This window comes from Oncorhynchus gorbuscha, linkage group LG14 (assembly GCF_021184085.1).
Source record: "Oncorhynchus gorbuscha isolate QuinsamMale2020 ecotype Even-year linkage group LG14, OgorEven_v1.0, whole genome shotgun sequence".
NCBI classification, from domain to species: Eukaryota; Metazoa; Chordata; class Actinopteri; order Salmoniformes; family Salmonidae; genus Oncorhynchus; species Oncorhynchus gorbuscha.
Genome location: NC_060186.1, coordinates 12,604,494 through 12,627,515, shown reverse-complemented (window position 1 = coordinate 12,627,515; position 23,022 = coordinate 12,604,494). Strand labels below are relative to the sequence as shown.

General features: G+C 41.5%; 2 protein-coding genes across 2 annotated transcripts; both read left to right on the top strand.

Moving 5' to 3' along the window:
- Positions 1-307: 307 nt before the first annotated feature.
- Positions 308-1,743, top strand: myf6 (myogenic factor 6). The gene is made up of 3 exons (XM_046299452.1): positions 308-856; positions 1,055-1,148; positions 1,246-1,743. Exons 1-3 carry the CDS (start codon positions 344-346, stop codon positions 1,353-1,355), a joined length of 717 nt encoding a protein of 238 aa, XP_046155408.1. The 5' UTR covers positions 308-343; the 3' UTR covers positions 1,356-1,743.
- A 6,522-nt stretch (positions 1,744-8,265) lies between these two features.
- Positions 8,266-10,933, top strand: myf5 (myogenic factor 5). The gene is made up of 3 exons (XM_046299481.1): positions 8,266-8,796; positions 10,008-10,083; positions 10,431-10,933. The coding sequence occupies exons 1-3, from the start codon at positions 8,347-8,349 to the stop codon at positions 10,622-10,624; spliced, it is 720 nt and encodes a 239-aa protein (XP_046155437.1). The 5' UTR covers positions 8,266-8,346; the 3' UTR covers positions 10,625-10,933.
- Positions 10,934-23,022: the final 12,089 nt, after the last annotated feature.

Genomic DNA, 23,022 nt, shown 5'->3' with positions numbered 1-23,022 from the left:
GAGCCAACTTCTTGGGGAGGGCCTGAAGATTACATTGACAGTTATCTTGCAGGTTGAGAATGTTACCGTTTCACTGTGAAACAGATATTGAAAACACCTGTCGTTAGTTTGAAGTGCCGTTTTAACTTTCATTGAGAGGTGTTAACGCTTATTTATTTTCTACACAAACTCGCTTGGTAGTAAAAAACCCCATTGAGAAAAAAAGGTTGATGCACTGCGACAGCTAAGCGTTGGATAGAGTTTCAGTTTCTATATATAAGCCTGGTGACTTGTGTCACTGGGCTATTTAAATGCCATGCAGTGTCCCACTGTCAAAACATAGGCCGTACGAGGGTACAACAGTATGGTGGACCTTTTTGAGACCAACACTTATTTCTTCAACGATCTGCGCTATCTCGAGGGAGATCATGGACCATTGCAGCACTTGGACATGGCGGGGGTGTCCCCTTTGTACCACGGGAATGTCAGCCCGTTGTCGCCTGGGGGGGATCCGTCCGAGACTGGATGTGACAGCAGCGGAGAGGAGCATGTCCTCGCACCCCCTGGTCTTCAGCCACACTGCGAGGGACAGTGCCTCATCTGGGCTTGTAAGGTTTGTAAAAGAAAGTCTGCACCAACCGACAGGCGCAAAGCGGCCACTCTCAGGGAAAGAAGGCGGCTCAAGAAGATCAATGAAGCATTTGATGCGTTGAAGAAAAAGACCGTGCCCAATCCGAACCAGCGGCTGCCCAAAGTGGAGATTTTACGCAGCGCCATAAACTACATCGAGCAATTGCAGGACCTGTTGCATACACTGGATGAGCAAGAAAAAACGCCTCAAAATGGCTCATATAACTATAACGTGAAAGAACACCATGTAAGCTTCATTTGAGTAGTATTTGCATCTGCATTTTTTTTATGTCACATTATGCATACAATAATTTGCTTTACACTTAAAGGGAACATTTCCACAATGAGAAATATCTTACTGTGCATTATACTTGTAGGCCTACTACTTTGTATAATAACACGTGTGTTAGTAGACACTTAAGCTAATGCATGTGTGTACATGAAGGCGTCCAATAAGGACTACCACTGGAAGAAGAACTGTCAAAACTGGCAGACCTCAGCTGATCATTCCAATGCACCAATGACGAATCAGAGAGAAGGTTGGAACCAATTATGAATAGTAAATTAAATCTAAATTGCTCTTTTGCAACTCATCAACTGATTGTACATCTTATATATTTGATTTCTATATTTCAGGCTTCACGGAGTCTTCAGCGTCCACCAGCCTTCTTCGCCTGTCATCAATCGTTGACAGTATATCAAGTGAAGAGAAACCGACTTGCAACGAAGAAGTCTCAGAAAAATAAATCATGATTTATTGGAATTTTGTAGCCTGTACAAGCGACGTCAGCATTTCATATTTCCATTGTCTATTTCGAAATTATTTTCACTTCTTTATTCATATGTTTTAGTTTCCATTTACTTATTCATTTTTGCAAATTAACGGGCATTTTGTAGTCAATGTTTTCTTTTAAATTGTATGAATGGTCAATATTTTCTTTCTAAGGTATGACAACAATGGAACTATAATATTTTATTTCCAAATGGACATTTGATAATTGTAAATATTTTATAATATATTAACAACTTAATTTATTTTATATATAAAAGGCAGAAACACAACCTCAAGAGATTCATTGTTGTATTTGAGTATTTCTATATGAACTGACCAACAAATAAATTGTAAGCATTGTATCTTACAAGGCATCTACACGTTTTGTTCATCACTATCTATGCACTTCATTATTTATTTTAAATACTTGTCAGGTATTTTAAGGCAATTTTAGTTTTTACACATTTTGATATAAAAACAAATTACATTTTGTACACTATATCGCCTTGACACATGTAGTATAATATAGTATCACGAAAACTATGCATTTAAAACCTCAGGTATTCAATTTGGAATTATCCTATGTCATACCAGTTTTTTAAATTAGACTTGACTCCAAATACTATAGATTCATTTATGCTGTATTGCTACTTAAGGTAGGTCATACTGAGTTCAACCTCTTTGCAGGTCATGTCATTCTTATTATGTGACAATCTTTCAGCCATACCTTTCAGGTCTCATAATGATATCCGAGAATATCCCTAATGTCCCCACTAACCCACTTGATCATGTGGAATTTGAATAGAGATATGACACTGTACATGCAAGCATCAGCCACGAGTTCCCCCAGTACTCATGGGTATTAGAAGACCATAAAATCCAACGGGACCTGAAATAGCCTGGACTCCTTTCTTTGTTCCAGCTGGCAGAGAGCTAGCCTGGGCTCCTTTCTTTGTTCCAGCTGGCAGAGAGCTAGCCTGGTCCACTTCAGTAGCGTTACATTGACGTTTTAGTCATTTAGCAGACGCTCTTATGCAGAGTGAATTACAATTAGTGTGTCCATTTTAGGATAGCTAGGTGAGACAACTACATTTCACAGTCGTAGCAAGTATATTTTCCCTCATAAAGTAGTTAGCAAAGTCGGTGCTAGTCGGAAATTAATGTATTAGAAAAATATATATGATTAAATATTATTACTATTGTTATTTTACAATTATTATTATTTTGTCACCTCTAAACTCAGATATGCTTCGACATGGAAACTTGGCCAGGCGGCAACGGTGCAAAGCCCTCGGTGATAATGCAGCCATCTACTAGGTCCTAATTCATGATCACTTGTTTGATCATGCACATTAGCACAACGTTTACACATAGTTTATACGGGACTCCCTGAATGTATGTTTGATAGGGTGATCTCTTGCTCCTACATGTTGACATGGGGAGTCCTACCTGTTTATGATCCCACAGTGCATTGCTGTGCTGACCTAACCCTGCATCACAGTGAGCACTGCTCCTCTCCCTCTCAGGTCTCTGTGGCTGACACACTGCCCTGCTGACCCCTGTGTGTCCAGCCTGGTGTCATAGACTAGTCATAACATAATGTTAGCCACAACAAATTGGAATTTGTAACATATCAGAAGAATTGTAAATTCAAAACATAACTTGTCATATGACATGTAATACGTAAAATATCATCCTAATTTCAGCGTACCAGATGTTTTGTTTACTATGTTACATCCACCCGAGTCCAGGTTGTTCTGTCTGCCTTTCCCTCAGCCCTCACACTAATGTAAGCATACACACACACACACCTCACACTGACTCATGACCCCAAGCACACACACAACTTATTAGTGACTCATCCAACAGTCATTTGAAAAAGAGGCCATAGTAGAGATGCACTAGGGTCTCTGTGGGGTGTTGTTTTTGTATTGCAGCTGAGTACATTCAAATGGATTAACTTTACAGTCTTTGTATAAAGGCGTAAAAGGCTTTAGGGTAGGGTACGTTTTGGGGGATTTCTCAAAACAGCAGATTGCATATCCAATGTACCAACCTTTATCCAAATCACAATGTCAAACCACCCACGCTCCTATTTCTAGTGGGATTAAACATAGATTTAATGAGCACTTCAGTGATGCCTGATACAGTAAGTACTGTCAAAGGATATAGGGCCTGTACTTCAAAGTCCCTTCACATCTTTCCTTTTACTTCTGACTCTCTCACTGAACCAAACTGAAACTAGATAGCTCCAACAGTAATGTTGTTTTAATGGGTTCGAAGCAGCTTTCTCACAGTGACTTTGTGAGCCTGTTTCCCAGTGTCCATGAGAATTGTCCAGCGTCTTCCTTCCAAATGAGTTCTAAGGCTCTCCTAGATCCCACCAAATGACCTTGTCAATCTACTGTTTGTTTTTGGATAATATCGTTGATATGTTTGACCAAAATCTACCACCTGCTCAACATTGAGACCTAAACCTTGGGAAAATAGCAATTACCACCTTTCTTTGGGACCTGTTATTTTAAGATTTAGATGCGAATTGATCAGTCTGGGGTTTAATAGATGTGATTCCTATGCTAATGTCTATGATTACTGTCTTATTTATGTATAATACAGTCTTTATAAGTTAGGTGTTAGAGATTCAATTGTTTAATCCTCTCTCTGCATGTTTAAAATGGAGGATAATTGCAGTATGATGTTTTATCACCATTTGACTTGTTAGTAGACAACATCGGTCTGCAATTTTACAGAGATTTCCTTGTCATTTATGATGCTATCGAAATGGATTTTGCTGTGAAGGATGTGTTTAAAAAGTCAAGGCCGATGAAAGGGGAGATTTTATAGGGGAGGATCAGCCTTTGGGAGAAATGCCTTGATTTATCTGGCTTTCCTAGAATATCCTGCTATGAAATGATTCCCTGCAACATTGTAGTTGGCAGCACACTGCAGCTCCCTGCCAGACAAGTGGTGTTGCCAATCAAAAACCCTCGTCATGTGATATGATCTAATGCACTCACTAAAGTAACTGTCCAGTGAAAGTCTCACTTTTAAAAGTTCATATTCTGTTAACTCATACCCAAATCATCTTACTCATACCCAAATAACTCATACCCAAATAATTGTTGACTCATCCAATACTCGCATTTGTGGCCAAAGCCTAAATTGGACAAACAAAAAAACACTTCAACAACCCCACCTCAAACTTCTATCTCAAACAGACCATATAAAAAATGCTTGCTATTTCCTCATGGAGTATGATGTCATACTTCTGAGGAGGATGAGCTGGCCAATCAGTGGTCTAAAGGAGGATGAGTTGGCCAATCGGAGGTCTACTTGCATTAATATTTTTAATGCTCACATTAATATTTTTAATGACCGGTATATGCCCAAAACATTCTATTGCTGAGGTACACCCACACCATTCCAACACAGTAAAGATGATTTTTTAACATACATAATTACACTTTTTGGAAGGAAAACTATTTCACTCATATTGTAACCAAAAGTTGGTCATATTTCATAGAAATCTGGAAACACTAGACAGTTACTTTAAGAAATGGGCTTCCCACCATATATAAAAACAAACATTGGTTAACTGGAAAAGTGAAATACTATACATGAAGGATTATATAAAGTGTGATTTAAATGATTGTATCAGTCTGAAACATGTTGTTCATCAGACAAAATTGAGATGATTTGTCACCATACTCCACATCTTTCAGAAATATAACAAAAATACGGGTCCATCTATGGCATATAGAATCTGTGGTAAATAAACCTTTATGGAACATTTGATATATGACCCCTATGGAGACCGGATAAGAGGGGCACAACATCACATGAAATCAAAGCTTAAGCAAGTTTAGAAGAAATAAGGGTTTCACGTGAGGGGAAAGGGACATTAAATCCCAGCTAATGCCCTACACTTAACTCTGCCTCTGACCCCCGACAACAACTCCGGAATAGAGGCGATAAAAAACAAACCCCCTAGTTCCCAAGAGACACCACTAGCACTGCTGATCACAGAGTCAGAGTGAGTGTGTACAACGACTGAAGCAGCGCATAGGCTTCTGCTAGATGTATCGCCACTAACACCATATGCTGGTGCAATCGTATCCTATAGGCTCAATTAACTGTCGGTTGTTGCCAGGTTTTCTCGTTGTCCATATTGTTGGGGTTGTTCACAGTCAATATAGCCTTTGATCTCAACCGCAGCATCGAGGGCCAGGCTCATGCCAATGTCTTCTTCAGCTGTGCGCAATACAAACTCGGACCGCAATTCAGTGGCAGGTACTAGAGTGTTTTCTTAGGTGTGCGCGGTTCCCAGAGATAGAGGAGGACAAACGTTTTGACACGTTGTGAGAAATATCCACATTGTATCCGTGTAGGGTGTCAACAAACACAACGCTCGAATAATTACTCCGACGACTGAAACAGGCAGCTCATCATGGCTATTCATCAGTGTTTGTTCTAGCTAGTTTCTCATGCGTTATTAGGTTATGCACATGTTGTTCGGGCGCAAGCCGCCTCTTTCGAGATGCAGCTTAAATAATGAATATAGCATGCTTATTAACATGTATTACAAGCCGAATATTTTAAAAGTTAACACAATTGTAATGCCAGATTTCTAATTTTATTGAGTAAAATGTATCAAGGATACAATGCGATACAGGTCTTTTAAGAGGGGCCTCAAAACTATACATTATTAGACATTGAGACCTTTCCAGGTGCAACAATTACAGTGCTGTGAAAAAGTATTTGCCTCCTTCCTGTTTTTTGTTTTTTTTTGCACATTTGTCACACTTGAATGTTTCAGATCATCAAATAATTATTAATATTACACAAAGATAACCCAAGTAAACACAAAATGCAATTTGTAAGTGATCACTTTCTTTATTAAGGGAAAAAGCTATCCGAACCTTCGTGGCCCAATATGACAAAGTAATTGCCCCTCCTTGTTAAATCATGAATTTACTGTGGTTAATCACATTTTTTGCAAAGCTGAGTTCAATTTCACTAGCCACAGCCTGGCCTGATTACTGATGAAAATGACAAAGGGAGCGCAGCGACGACTCATCAAAGAGGTCACAAAAGAACCCACTACAACATCTAAAGAACTGCAGGCCTCACTTGTTTCAGCTAAGGTCAGTGTTCATGACTCAACCATAAGAAAGAGACTGGGCAAAAATGGCATCCATGGCAGAGTTCCAAGGCGAAAACCACTGCTGACCAAAAATAACATAAAGGCTCGTCTCACGTTTGGCAAAAAAAAACATCTTGATGATCCGCAAGACTTTTGGGAAAATATTCTGTGGACTGACGAGACAAAAGTTGAACTTTTTGGAAGGTGTTACATCTGGCGTAAAAGTAACACAACATTTCAGAAATAGAACATCATACCAACAGTCAAATATGGTGGTGGTGGTGTGATGGTCTGGAGCTGCTTTGCTGCTTCAGGACCTGGACGACTTGTTGTGATTGATGGAACCATGAATTCTTCCCTCTACCAAAAAATCCTGAAGGAGAATGTCCGGCCATCAGTTCGTGACCTCAAGCTGAAGCGCACCAGGGTTCTGCAGCAGGACAATGATCCAAACCACACCAGCAAGTCCACCTCTGAATGGCTTAAAAAAACAAAATGACGGTTTTGGAGTGGCCGAGTCAAAGTCCGCACTTGAATCCGATTGAGATGCTGTGGCATGACCTTAAAAAGGTGGTTCATGCTCAAAAACCCTCCAATGTGGCTGAATTAAAACAATTCTGCAAAGAAGAGTGGGCCAAAATTCATCCACAGCGATGTGAAAGACTCATGGCCAGTTATCGCAAACGCTTGATTGCAGTTGTTGCTGCTGAGGGTGGAACAACCAGTTATTAGGTTTTGGGGGCAATTAATTTTTCACATAGGACCATGAAGGTTCGGATAGCTTTTTCCCTTAAGTAAAATCATCACTTAAAACTGCGTTTTGTGTTTACTTGGGTAAACATCTTTGTGTAATATTTAAATTTGTTTGATCTGAAACATTTAAGTGTGACATATGTGCAAAAAAAAAAAAGAAATCAGGAAGGAGGAAAATACTTTATCACAGCACTGTATATGTACATGTTTAAATGTATAGGCCTATCTGTTTGGAATATAATTTGACATGGCTATAATTAGAAAACTAGGTCTTGCAAATTATTCACGAATTGAAGCCCTCGTGTTAATTGCTCAATTACCTATTTTAATGAGCTGTAACAAACAACACCCCGTGTATGACACCTTCAATGATGAGTTAGGACCGGTTAGAGGAGTTACCGCAGCAATGTGAATGATCGGGATTTGAAATGTTACACCTCCCTTTGCAGCTGGGCTGCATCTGTAACGCTGCTATTTGTCTCAAGCATAAAATTGGCCTGCGAACTCTTGTACATGGTTCACCTCGTTGCTATTGGTCAGTTACAGAAAACTAAACTAATCTCCATTATTATCACACATATGTGTAAGATTTTGAATGTTGGCTCATTGCAATATTAGTAGTGTATATAATTACAAATGGGTATAGAAAACATAGTATTTTGTCGGATCTGAGAGGTAAAGTTATTCTCCTCTTTACCTGTTCAACTATTGGTGTTCACCAACCATTACTTTTACTCAGAATAGGTCTGTTTCTTACAGAAAAGGGCCATGTAGTGGTGTAATGAGTGGGAAAACACCAGTGAGTGCAGATGTGGGGAACTGCAGGGTACTGGGGGTGAGGGAGCGGGTGGGGTGGAGAGCTGAGCTAACCCCAGTCTGCCTGGGCCAATGGGGCATGGTAATTAGATCTGGCCAATGTGGGCCTTGGGCTGTGGACTGGGGGCATATAAGGGGGGCCCCATGGCAGCAGCCCCCTCATATCACTCAGAGGTCTCCTCTCTCACCCCACTGCTCTCCCAAAGCAGAGAGTTATTTCCCTCCTTTCTTCAACCACAACAACAGCCCAGCCATGGATGTCTTCTCCCCATCCCAGGTCTTCTATGACAGCGCCTGTGCCTCCTCGCCAGAGGACCTGGACTTCGGCCCAGGGGAACTGGACGGCTCAGAGGAGGACGAGCACGTCCGGGTCCCTGGGACTCCTCACCAGGCGGGTCACTGCCTTCAGTGGGCCTGCAAGGCCTGCAAGCGTAAGTCCAGCACAGTGGACCGGCGGCGGGCTGCCACCATGAGGGAACGACGGCGGCTGAAAAAGGTGAACCACGGCTTCGAGGCTCTGAGGCGCTGCACCTCAGCCAACCCCAGCCAGAGGCTGCCTAAGGTGGAGATCCTGCGCAACGCCATCCAGTACATCGAGAGCCTCCAGGAGCTGCTCCATGAGCATGTGGAGAACTACTACGGCCTTCCTGGTGAGAGCAGCTCAGAGCCTGGGAGCCCCTCGTCCAGCTGCTCCGACAGCATGGTGAGACTGAGACCAGACACACACGGACTCATATACAGCTTCACTCACTGTCTCCTCATCTCTGTGCGTGCAGCACACAGAGGTTTTATCAGGTCCTGCTAGTTCAGTGTCTGCTGAAACGCTTTCCCTCTTTGGACTAATTCAGAGTTTTCTATTTGCATGGTGGATCACATTCCTGTTAGCCTCTGCCTTGTTGCATCTCCCAAGATCTTGAGTTAAAAAGCTTTTGTTTGGGACTCTAGCTTAGTAGCTTAATTCCCGATGTCTCTGAGCATGCATATTGTAATACTAATTTGCATTTAGAGTATCTCCCTGGATCTGAAGGGGAACAGGCTCACTTCAAATGTAGAATGTTTATTGAATAGACTTGCACTGATTGTGCTGTTGGGGGATCCCAATTACAATGTTCCCTTTTCATCTTCTTTGGCTGCTTCATTAATGTAAACATCTCTTTTGCACTGTTATATATGCATGATGCATTACGTTTCACGTGCAAATGCTGTCCTTTTTTTATTGGTGTGTTTGGTGCATGTACATTACCCCAGTGCATGCATGATACTTTCTCAGTTGGCCAGTCAAGATTAGACTCAGCTCTACAAAACAGTGGTTAGAAGGTGATGCAATGTTAAATAATAGAATGGATCTTTATGATGGCGGATGGAGTAATGGCTTTCCCACCATTGTACACGTTATAGCCTAATAAACCCTGCTAAATCCACCTTACTGAAGTCTGGCAGGAAAGACTGTGCTTTTCTGCATTCCATCCAGACTGCATGTTCTCCTCCACTGCCAGGATTTTCTGCAGATTTACTGGGAGAAAGTGTCATCTTGCACAAACTGGTGTTGCTTCCACTGATACAATCGATTCGCCACGGCTAGAGCCCGGGCAGATCATGGGAGTAGCCTGCAACTTTGGCCCTGAGGTGGCTGTGAAATAAAGAACCCTAGCCAGACAGGCAGGAACACTGTGGATTTATCAGTCTGGCAAGATGACCAACAATTACATTATTTACCTATATTTTATTATTATTTCACATTTGTATGTTCTTATCTTAGTAGCTTTCTTTATTGTGCACCATTTACAAACCTCAGTTGAGGAAAATGCATTTCAGACACTTCAAAATGTCTGAAACGTAGAAAGGGGAATAATATCACGTGCTTTGTCATGACTGCTGTGCTAACGTCAGTTTGCTCTGTTTGTTTCCTTGTAGGTTGACTGTAACAGTCCTGTTGTGTGGCCTCAGATGAACACAAGCTATGGCAATAACTACAGTTACATTAAGAATGGTAAGACACATTGATTAATATGTTTTTTTTTTTTGTTATGTCATATAAAACTAGAGACATTGTCCAATGAATATATGTAATGGACTTATGTTAGGCTATGGTCTGGCTACCACCTGTGTATGCTGAGTATTGTAAAACTTGCCAGGTTTACATTCATTCGTTTTGATTCGTACCATAAAGACACAAATTATGTTCCAAGTTACGTGAATAATTCTGCCTTTCCATTTAAGTTCACCATACACATAAATTGACTCAATTGGACATGGTAGTTAACTGATCTCATCCATAAGATGAGCTATCTTCATTGTCTTGACTGACCTTGTCCTTCCCCTGTTTGTCCTGTCTAGTGAGCTCTGGAGAGAGAGGTGCTGGTGCCTCCAGCCTGGCCTGCCTGTCTAGCATAGTAGATCGCCTCTCCTCGGTGGATGCCAGTACCCCAGCAGGGCTCAGAGATATGCTTACCTTCTCGCCCTCCAGCACAGACTCCCAGCCTTGTACTCCAGAAAGCCCCGGGACCAGACCTGTGTACCACGTATTGTGAAGATGACCTGCATTAGAATAGGAATAATCTGATGATCTTCAACCGCATACCGCTTTGACTTCCTATTTCGGTGATGGCTGAGATCGATCAACACCTGCCAACTTTTGTATTGTAAATAAGATTGTAAATATGTACTGTAAATGTTCATTTATTTTAAACAATATTATACCAAATGTAACATATTTAATTGATCCTTTTCATGTGTCTGTCCTAATATAGACCTATGCATCATTGAAACAAGTTGTATTTAAGCTATTGCATTTGTTAGCTTCATGTTTCTCATGATCAATAAACGTTTAATAAACGAGTTCCCACATCTGTTGGTGTAAATGTTGTTTAATCCATCAAATACAGAAGAGAGAGTAGCTTGCATTCCATTCCTGGTCAGAGTGTTGGTGTGGTGGGTGGAGATGGGAAGGGGAGGAGAGAGGGTTTGTGTACCTGTTTTTTCTTCAGTAACAAATGTTTCTCATTGTTAACACCCCTAACTACAACCTAAACACTATCGCTTTGAACAAATGGCCTGAGCGTAACACTTGAAATTGTGTGTAAATGAAGGGGTTACTAGTGTCATATGTTGCGTCTCATCAAAGCCTATAGCTCATAAAATCAAAGCGTTACAGTCTTTTTCCAGTTGTATTGTGACCACATTAGGCTAAAAGGATTTCCCACATTTATAACACATTTATAACACATTTATAACACATTTATAATAGAAGAACACAGTGAAATCGAATGTGTCACTGCAGTTTTTTTTTGACATGGGTTTGAGAGCAACCAACAGATTATGTAAATCCTATATCACTTGCCCTATGGCAGCACAGCACACAGTCACGCCCATGTGAAAACATAGAAACCTGTCTCGTTGTGACACAACCTTTGAGAGATACACAAGTCTTCATGTTTATGACAAGCACCTTCCTATTGTGACACCAGAGGGAGAGACTCAGTGGCGAGTGGGCCATAATGGTAGTTAAACACTAGCTCTGCCTCTGTGGCATTATGCTAGATGGCTCTGTGGCATAGCAGGCATACCAGCGAGGGCTTCTATTTCAGTAAGCCACACCGCTGGCTACGAAGCTCCCCGCGCATTGAAGTAATTTTCCATGGCTAAACCTTGGATATATTCATAAATCACTCATGCACCAGACATGTGACGTCATGAGATGACAAGAGATATAATCTTTGTTTCCACATCAACAGATAGTATGACAGAGGTTACAGCAGGGGGGGATTTGCATCAAGTACTTTATTATTAGAATATCATTAATCTATTTCCATTTGATTCCTCTTCCAACCGGGACAATGTAAGGACTAAACGTAGCCTGACACAAATCACTCTAATGTGAAGTACTCTGGTATTTCTCACAATATCCAAAGCCATTATTTGCAGTACTGAGTATACACTATCACCACAAGAGGGAGGTATTTCTAATACTTGAGTATGAGATGTCACTTGTCATGCTCACATGACTCAAGAACTTTTCAAATTGCTTATCTAATAAGTAGGCTGTGATATTGTTTGTGTCATACTCCAGTTAAACAATAACTACCTGACAAATTGATACAGATATAGGATCTTAATTTTACTCAGTTTATTACAGCAGGAAAATAATTCTGCAGCAACAGGAAATTAATTATTATGTGGATTATAATTAAACGACATTTTTGTAGGGGTTGACACATTTTTCACAAGGGAAAATCAAGTCTGAGATTTTATAGTGTAAATTACAAAGTCAGGAGTCTTATTAAACCTCATATGTAGTACAAGTTTTACATTTCCTGAATTGCAGGAAAGTTCTCCTGGAACAGGGTGATCCAATTAAATTTGACAGACATTGTGCTCTTTTAATTGGACATGTTGGGATGAAAGGTGGACAGTTAACAATTCAATTTCTTTGTAGGCTCCTTCAAAACTCCAAAACCCACGTGCTCAAGTGGAGCCAATGTTGTCCTCATGCTCACTGCAAATCCCTCCTTTAAATTATGAGACGGCTATGAGGAGGTTAGCTAGCTGCCAGACTCTTACATTAAATATATTTAACAATATTAAGTGAATAATCACATCAATATAATATAATTAGCCTGGTGCCAGACTCTTACATTAAACATCATTTAACATGAAGTGATTCATAAACACATCAATATAATTAGCCTGGTGCCAGACTCTTACGTTAAACATCATTTAACATTAAGTGATTCATAAACACATCAATATAATTAGCCTGGTGCCAGACTCTTACATTAAACATCATTTAACATTAAGTGATTCATAAACACATCAATATAATTCAAACGGTTTTGTCATTATGAAGGCTAACTATTGCCCTTGCCTTTATTTAACTAGGCAAGTCAGTTAAGAACAAAGCCTTATTTTCAATGACGGCCTAGGAACAGTGGGTTAAGTGCCTGTTCATGGGCAGAACGACAGATTTTTACCTTGAAAGCTCAGGGATTTGAACTTGCAATCTTCCAGTTACTAGTCCAACGCTCTAACCGCTAGGCTACCCTGCCGCCCCACCTTTTAGTGAGTAATCTAGACTCACTAAAATCATCACTCTCTAAATCATGTTGATTTATCCCACTGGGCACAGATGTCCATTCAACGTCTATTCTACATTGTTTAACCAACGTTGATTCAACCAGTGTGTGCCCAGTGGGATTTAAGGCTATAGCTAGTTGTCTAGTTAATAATAGTATACACCCCTCAAATTCAAATCTGGACCTCAAACCATAAAAAAGTCCCCTCTAATCAGTGACTGATTTAAACTTGGGACACCAGGTTAAGGTTAAATAAATAAATACTACACAGCAGGATCAATCAATCAATCAAATGTATTTATAAAGCCCTTCTTACATCAGCTGATGTCACAAAGTGCTGTACAGAAACCCAGCCTAAAACCCCAAAGAGCAAGCAATGCAGGTGTAGAAGCACGGTGGCTAGGAAAAACTCCTTAGAAAGGCCAGAACATAGGAAGAAACCTAGAGAGGAACCAGGCTATGAGGGGTGGCCAGTCCTCTTCTGGCTGTGCCGGATGGAGATTATAACAGAACATGGATGTTCAGATGTTCAAATGTTCATAGATGACCAGCAGGGTCAAATAATAATAATCACAGTGATTGTAGAGGGTGCAACAGGTCAGCACCTTAGGAGTAAATGTCAGTTGGCTTTTCATAGCCAATCATTCAGAGTATCGATACCACTCTTGCTGTCTCTAGGGAGTTGAAAACAGCAGGTCTGGGACAAGGTAGCACGTCCAGTCAACAGGTCAGGGTTCCATAGCCGCAGGCAGAACAGTTGAAACTGGAGCAGCAGTACGACCAGGTGGACTGGGGACAGCAAGGAGTCATCAGGCCTGGTAGGCCTGAGGCATGGTCCTAGGGCTCAGGTCCTCCACGAGAAAGAGAGAGAGAGAAAAAGAGAGAGGGAATTAGAGAGAGCATACAGGACACTGGATAAGACAGGAGAAATACTCCAGATATAACAGACTGACCCTAGCCCCCGACACATAAACGATTGCAGCATAAATACTGGAGGCTGGGACAGGAGGAGTCGGGAGACACTGTGGCCCAGTCCGACGGTACCCCCGGACAGGGCCAAACAGGCAGGATATAACCCCACCCACAAAGCACAGCCCCCCCACCACTAGAGGGATATCATCAACCACCAACTTACTATCCAGAGACAAGGCCAAGTATAGGCCACGAAGATCTCTCCCACGGCATGAACCCAAGGTGGGGTGCCAACCCGTACAGGAAGATCACGTCAGTGACTCGACCAACTCAAGTGACGCACCCCTCCTAGGGATGGCATGGAAAAGCACCAGTAAGCCAATGACTCAGCCGCTGTAATATGGTTTGAGGCAGAGAATCCCAGTGGAGAAAGGGGAACCGGCCAGGCAGAGACAGCAAGGGTGGTTCGTTGCTCCAGTGCCTTTCCGTTCACCTTCACACTCCTGGGCCAGACTACACTCAATCATAGGACCTACTGAAGAGATGAGTCTTCAACAAAGACGTAAAGGTCAAGACCGAGTCTGCGTCTCTCACATGGATAGGCAGACCATTCCATAAAAATTGAGCTCTATATGAGAAGGCCCTGCCTCCAGCTGTTTGCTTAGAAATTCTAGGGACATTAAGGAGGATGCAAGATTAATTGTCAGATTCAACAGAAGATCTCTTTGTTTCTTGGGACCTTGAACTATCTCTGTTTTGTCAGAGTTTAATAGTAGAACATTTGCCGCCATCCACTTCCTTATGTCTGAAACACAGGCTTCCAGGGAGGGCAATTTTGGGGCTTCACCATGTTTCATTGAAATGTACAGCTGTGTGTCGTCCACATAGCAGTGAAAGTTAACATTATGTTTCCGAATGACATCACCAAGAGCTAAACTATATAGTGAAAACAATAGTGGTCCTAAAATGGAGCCTTGAGGAACGCCGAAATGTACAGTTGATTTGTCAGAGGACAAACCATCTACAGAGACAAACTGATATCTTTCTGACAGATAAGATCTAAACCAGGCCAGAACCTGTCCATGTAGAACAATTTGGGTTTCCAATCTCTCCAAAAGAATGTTGTGATAGATGGTATCAAAAGCAGCACTAAAGTCTAGAAGCACGAGGACATATACAGAGCCTCGGTCTGATGCCATTAAAATGTCATTTACCACCTTCACAAGTGCAGTCTCAGTGCTATGATGCGGTCTAAAACCAGACTGAAGCGTTTCGTATGCATTGTTTGTCTTCAGGAAGGCAGTGAGTTGCTGTGTAACAGCACATTGTTTTTAGAGGAATGGGAGATTCAATATGCCAATAGTTTTTAATATTTTCTGGGTCAAGGTTTGGCTTTTTCAAGAGAGGCTTTATTACTGCCACTTTTAGTGAGTTTGGTACACATCTGATGGATAGTGTGAGCGTACCAAGTAATTAGGCATCACTCTAAAGCGGGAAGGTGGAATAAACGAGTCAGGAGTAGGTTTTTCTGATTGAACACGGTTCTCTATTGAGGGTATTTTGTCAACAAAACCATTAACATAATCAATGAAAATTCTTCCAAGGAAAAATCACATATTCTCCAGATGAAACAAGAACACAATAGGATAATCTTTAAACTACAACAAACATAAATCACGGGTTTGTCACCGTCTTATTGGTTCTTTCAGCACAGCTTCTCTCTCTCTCAGTGGCCATCTTCCAGAGATAGTTTTCCTCCCTTCTCTGCTGGTTCCATACTCTCTTTTATAGGGGAAGGAGAGTATCTCATTAGTACCGTCAGCTGTGCTTAATTGACTCTGGTTACCTTGTCTCCCATGCTTTGTTGGGCTACTATCCATGAGCCCAGCCTGCCCTCTAGTGGTCCTTCCACAATAGAGAGACATTTCTTATGATCAACATAGGAAGGCCAAGCACAGGAAGCAGCTCTTTCACTAGTTTAGTGGGAATAGGGTCCAGATGGCAACTTGAAGATTTAGAGGCCATGATTATTTTCATCAATGTGTCAAGAGATATAGTATTAAAAAACTTGAGTGTCTCCCTTGATCCTTGGTCCTGGCAGTGTTGTGCAGACTCAGGACAACTGAGCTTTGGAGGAATACACAGATTTAAAGAGGAGTCCGTAATTTGCTTTCTAATCATCATAATCTTTTCCTCAAAGAAGTTCATGAACTTGTCACTACTGAAGTGAAAGCCATCCTCTTTTGGGGATGCTGCGTTTTAGTTAGCTTTACGCAAGGCTAAATTGAGTTCCTCAGTTCGGTAGTTAACTGACTTTTGTACTCTGACATCCTTGGGTAGGTGGAGGGAGTTTGGAAGGGCATCAAGGAATCTTTGGGTTGTCTGAGAATTTATAACACAGCTTTTGATGATCCTTGATCTGAGCAGGATCTGAGCAGATTATTTGTTGCGATTGCAAACGTAATAAAATGGTGGTCCGATATTCCAGGATTATGAGGAAAAACATTAAGATCCACAATTATTCCATGGGACAAAACTGGGTCCAGAGTATGACTGTGGCAGTGCGTAGGTCCGGAGACATGTTGGACAAAACCCACTGAGTCGATGATGTCTCCGAAAGCCTTTTGGAGTGGGTCTGTGGACTTTTCCATGTGAATATTAAAGCCACCAAAACTCAGTGAGGAATGCTGTATATGGCCCAGGAGGCCTGTAAACAGTAGCTATAAAACGTGATTGAGTAGGCTGCATAGATTTCATGACTAGAAGCTCAAAAGACGAAAGCGCAGTATTTTTTTTTTTTGTAAATTGAAATTTGCTATCGTAAATGTCAGTAACACCTTCACCTTTGTGGGATGCGTGGAGGATATGGTCACTAGTGTAACCAGGAGGTGAGGCCTCATTTAGCACAGGAGATTCATCAGGCTTAAGCCATGTTTCAGTCAGGCCAATCACCTCAAGATTATGATCAGTGATTAGTTCATTGACTATAACTGCCTTGGAAGTGAGGGATCTAACATTAAGTAGCCCTATTTTGAGATGTGAGATATCACAATCTCTTTCAATAATGACATGAATGGAGGAGGTCTTCATTCCAGTGAGATTGCTAAAGCGAACACCGCCATGTTTAGTTTTGCCCAACCTAGGTCGAGGCACAGACACGGTCTCAATGGGGATAGCTGAGCTGACTACACTGACTGTGCTAGTGGCAGGCTCCACTAAGCTGGCAGGCTGGCTAACAGCCTGCTGCCTGGCCTGCACCCTATCTCATCTATCTCATCTCAATGAGTTAGCCAGCAATTTTTTGGGGGAAGGATAAGCTTGAAATGGGCCTGGTCTAATTGACTCCTCAACTAAAAACACATCTAAGTTTAGCTTTCTTAATGAACCAGAAAATCAGTAGTTATTTCTGATTGTTTATCAAAGTCAGATGACTAACTCACTGATCCTACTTTGTGGTGTACCGCTCAGGGGGGTGCAATTAACTATGCGGTCATTAACAGAAAAAAACAGCAGTAGTCCGGACTTCGTAAGATAAGACTTGAATAGGTCGATTTGGGTCGGAATACCCCTGGTCTATACTATTAGCCTGGCTGACGCGCGACCCACGTGACTACACAGTGAGGTGTGTAAGACCTCCAGACCTGGTGCCAGACAGACTACTATACTATAGGCTTCAGTCTAATCTTCTGTATAGGAGACTTTATCATCATTTATGTTAACACTACATAACCGTTGTAGTCTATCCTACAGATAGTATCCTACAGATAGTATCCTACAGATAGTACCCTACAGATAGTATCCTACAGATAGTATCCTACAGATAGTATCCTACAGATAGTATCCTACAGATAGTACCCTACAGATAGTATCCTACAGATAGTATCCTACAGATAGTACCCTACAGATAGTATCCTACAGATAGTATCCTACAGATAGTATCCTACAGATAGTATCCTACAGATAGTATCCTACAGATAGTATCCTACAGATAGTATCCTACAGATAGTACCCTACAGATAGTATCCTACAGATAGTATCCTACAGATAGTATCCTACAGATAGTATCCTACAGATAGTACCCTACAGATAGTATCCTACAGATAGTATCCTACAGATAGTATCCTACAGATAGTACAGATAGTATCCTACAGATAGTATCCTACAGATAGTATCCTACAGATAGTATCCTACAGATAGTGCCCTACAGATAGTATCCTACAGATAGTACCCTACAGATAGTATCCTACAGATAGTATCCTACAGATAGTACCCTACAGATAGTATCCTACAGATAGTATCCTACAGATAGTATCCTACAGATAGTATCCTACAGATAGTACCCTACAGATAGTATCCTACAGATAGTATCCTACAGATAGTATCCTACAGATAGTACCCTACAGATAGTATCCTACAGATAGTATCCTACAGATAGTACCCTACAGATAGTACCCTACAGATAATATCCTACAGATAGTATCCTACAGATAGTATCCTACAGATAGTATCCTACAGATAGTATCCTACAGATAGTACCCTACAGATAGTACCCTACAGATAGTATCCTACAGATAGTACCCTACAGATAGTATCCTACAGATAGTATCCTACAGATAGTACCCTACAGATAGTACCCTACAGATAGTACCCTACAGATAGTACCCTACAGATAGTATCCTACAGATAGTATCCTACAGATAGTATCCTACAGATAGTATCCTACAGATAGTATCCTACAGATAGTACCCTACAGATAGTATCCTACAGATAGTATCCTACAGATAGTATCCTACAGATAGTATCCTTGGCCCTTTCTTCTTCATTTGCTTCCATGGGGAATCATACAAAGTATTGTTTTATCACCTACCTCCAAATGTCTGTGGCACAAAAGCAGTGTTTTCTGCCTCTAGGTTGCCACGGCAGACCAACAGGGTATCACATCACACGCAGTGCCCCTACACTATAGAGTCCCCCCCACCTGCATCTGGAAGTATGTTGTCACGGAGACAGAGAGGACGGGATTTCACCTGGTTATGAAGTAAGTGGTGTGTTCCAGCATTACACAGAAACACATCAATTCACACCAGCCATATCAGTGTGAATACCTTACAGTGTTATACAGTGAATACATATGCTGGCTATGCTGTTATTCATTTGCATTAGATTCATTAGATGCAATCTGATTCATTTAAAGCACATATGTCAGAGTCAAGGCCCGCGGGCCACATCCGGCCCGCGAGAAGGTTTTTTACGGCCCCTGGGATGATCTTGATTTATTATTAGAACCGGCCCGCAGACCGCAGATATCTTTTACACGCACCAATACTACATTTCCCACAATGCAACGGTGATAGTAGGCTGCTTCATTTCAATATTTATTGGCACAGCAGTTGTCAGCATCACAGTAAAATTAACTTTCAGATACCCATCAAAAATGGCAAAACGGAAGGTGGACACTGAGAACCGGGGTTTCAAACAAGGTGGGAGTAGGAGTATTTGTTCACGGAGGTAGCTGGAAAACCTGTGTGTCTTCTGTGTGGAGAAAGTGTGGCGGTACTGAAAGAGTATAATCTGAGACGACATTATGAAACGAAACACGCGGACAAAAACAAGAATATGGACATGGAACAAAGGCTACAAAAGGCAGAGGAATTAAAACGAGGCCTCAAATCTCGACAGGCTCTGTTCAAAAAGCCAAATCACAAGGCCAGGCTGCTGTCAAGGCCAGTTTTATTTTGGCAGAAGAGATCGCTAAATCAGCCCGGCCATTTACGGAGGGGGATTTCATCAAAAACTGCATGATTAAAGTTTGTGACGAAGTTTGCCCAGAAAAAAGGCAACTCTTTTTAAATGTGAGTCTGAGCAGAAACACCATTGCCGAGAGAGTAGACCAGTTGTCCATCAATCTAAAAGAGCAGCTTGTGAAAAAGGGAAAAGATTTCATTGCATATTCCTTGGCTGTGGATGAGAGCACCGACATTTCTGACATTGCCCAGTTGTCAATTTTCATCCGCGGAGTGGACTCCAGCCTAAGCGTGACAGAGGAGTTTTTGGCTTTACGTCCTATGCATGGCACAACTACGGGGCATGATTTGTATGAAGAGGTGTCAAGATGTGTAAATGAGATGGAGCTGCCTTGGGAAAAACTCGTGGGTTTGACAACCGACGGAGCACCTGCGATGTGTGGACACAGGAGCGGACTGGTGGAGAAAGATACGGGAAAAGATGCAAGAGGAAAAGCGACAGGTGAGCTGACAGCTTATCATTGTATCATACACCAGGAAGCGTTGTGCGGTAAAGCCTTGAAAATGGAGCATGTAATGAGCATCATCACGCGCACAGTTAACTTTATCAGAGCCAAAGGTTTGAATCACCGCCAGTTCAAGGCATTTCTGACGGAGTTAGAAACGGAGCATGGTGATTTGCCTTATCACACAGAGGTGCGATGGCTAAGCCAGGGAAAGGTGCTTCAAAGATGTTTCGAGCTTCGTGAGGAGATTTGTCTGTTCTTGGACAGCAAAGGGAAAGACACAACACAACTCCGAGACGAAATGTTTCTGTGTGAAATGGCTTTTCTGTGTGACATTACGAGTCATCTGAATGCAATGAACTTGCAGCTGCAGGGTCGGGATCGTGTCATCTCTGATATGTACAGTACAGTGAAGGCATTTAAAACCAAACGGACTCTGTGGGAGACGCAGATGCGGAAAGAAAATTTGAGCCACTTTCCCAGCTGCCAGACCATGAAAGAGAAGCGCTCTACCAGTGCGTTTCCGAGCGCACAGTTGGCTGATAAAATAGGTATGCTTGCCGCTGACTTTCGACGCCGATTTGCTGACTTTGAAGCACAAAAAAGCAGGTTGGAACTGCTCGGTAACCCATTTGCTGTTGACGTGGAAAGCTCACCACCAAACCTCCAAATGGAGTTGATTGACCTCCAATGCAATGATGCACTGAGGGCAAAATATGCGGCAGTGGGTGCTGCGGAGTTCGCCCGTTTCCTCCCCGACACAATGCCCCAGCTGCGCATCCAGGCTGCTCAAACGTTGTCTATGTTTGGCAGCACATACCTGTGTGAACAACTGTTTTCTTTGATGAACTTGAACAAAACATCACACAGAAGTCGACTTACTGCTGAACACCTCCACTCAATTCTGAGGATTTCCTCAGCTCAGAGCCTTACCCCGAACATTGATGAACTTGTGGAAAAGATGGGACACCACCAAGTATCACCCTCAACCTCAAACAAGTGAACATTACTGTGCAATCACATATTTAAAGTTTTTACTCAGTTCAAGTTTAAAAGTTAAAGTTTAATATTTGTTTTCACTGCATGTTACTTCTCCTTAAACAAAGTGTTGTTTTTGATTAATAGATTTTTGCACTTTATTTTATTGTATTTCAATCCAATTATATTTTAAAAATATTTCAGTTGAGTGGATGATAGAAAATTGCTATTATTGTTTTTTTCTTTGAAGTAAATTTAGCCCACTTTTGCTAAAATAGAAAATATAGGCTACTGATGGTGCCTTGAATACCGGTTTCTTTCATTTAATGTTCATGTTATGGGGATTTTTATATAAAGGAAATTTGTCTTTTGTGTCTGTTGAAAATTAAAGATTACTGACAGAGCCATAAGAAAATATTGCTTTATTTATCTGATCATATTGGAATATATTTGTTAGGTTTTCAGTAGGTTCAATTAGGTTCACTAGACTATATGCGTCATTTAAAACTTTTTCAATGAACATTCGAACAGTCCGGCCCTCGGCTTGTAGCTAAATTTTTTATTTGGCCCTCCGTCCATTTGACTTTGACACCCCTGATTTAAAGGCTGTGCTAATGGAAATGACTTGTAGCCAGGAGTCATATGTCCAGAAAGATGAGATTAGATGCATATAATGCAATGTCATTCCCGAGGGCTCAAATGTCAGTAACCACGACATGGCCCAGTCTCTGTAGTTTATACATTCTCCAACATAAGCCCTCTAGACTATATGAAGGTCTCTGTAGTGTGTAGCCTACTGATTGATGAATTCAAGCTGAGATCTATTCATTTTACTGAATAAGAATGACAGATATGAACACATTTCACTGATCTCTCATCAGTGATGCCTAATTATGAGTTTTGGTTTCCAGCCTCACTACTTAGTTCATTAGCGCCGTGGAATGAGAAAAGAGGTGATTAAATAGATAGATGGATTGCGAGGATGAGTCATGTTTGTGAATTAGACATTCCTGATGGAAATATTCCTTTGATTCTATCTGAGGGAGGTAGAATTAAGCAATAAGTTCAGAGGAGGTGTAGTATATGACCAATATACCATGGCTAAGGGCTGTTCTTAGGCACAATGCAACGCAGTGTCTGGAAACTGCCTTTAGCCGTGGTATATTGGTCATATATCACAAACCCCAGAGGTGCCTTACTGCTAATATAAACTGGTTACCAACGTAATTAGAGCAGTAAAAATGTTTTGTCATAATCGTGGTATAAGGTCTACAGCTTCAGCCAAGTTTATAATAGCACACACAGCCTGTTTTGTCTAGTGGTGTAAAAAAGACATGTTCCCTTTGACAAACACAATAGTAGGCCGATACACACTATGTTCTATATAGTCAGTGTAGGCAAGCAAATCCACATCCTCAGCTTGAGTTTCCTTCCTCCATCTTACAAGGACCACTGAGCTCCGGCATTACTTTCAGTGTCTGCCTTCTGTATTGACGTCCATTGGCGATTGGGTTTATATTCAGATGCTTCAATTCAAGGGGGAATTATAATGTAAAAGGGTCATCCACAGGCATTTCATCTCAGTACAGTGGAAGGCAGTGTCAGAACCAGTGACCCCATCACTGAGAGACCCCAATTGCTTTGGAAGAGTGCTACACTGCTGCCCTGTAACTCCCGTTCACAGCTCAAACAGACATTGGTCAGGAGTTAGCTGTAG

Excerpts from the sequence above, each read along its gene's own strand:
- myf6 (XM_046299452.1), top strand. The coding sequence starts at position 344 with ATGGTGGACCTTTTTGAGACCAACACTTATTTCTTCAACGATCTGCGC. Across the intron at positions 857-1,054 it reads ATAACGTGAAAGAACACCAT|GCGTCCAATAAGGACTACCA; the intron begins GTAAGCTTCATT and ends GTGTACATGAAG. Across the intron at positions 1,149-1,245 it reads AATGACGAATCAGAGAGAAG|GCTTCACGGAGTCTTCAGCG; the intron begins GTTGGAACCAAT and ends TCTATATTTCAG.
- myf5 (XM_046299481.1), top strand. The coding sequence starts at position 8,347 with ATGGATGTCTTCTCCCCATCCCAGGTCTTCTATGACAGCGCCTGTGCC. Across the intron at positions 8,797-10,007 it reads CCAGCTGCTCCGACAGCATG|GTTGACTGTAACAGTCCTGT; the intron begins GTGAGACTGAGA and ends GTTTCCTTGTAG. Across the intron at positions 10,084-10,430 it reads CTACAGTTACATTAAGAATG|TGAGCTCTGGAGAGAGAGGT; the intron begins GTAAGACACATT and ends TGTCCTGTCTAG.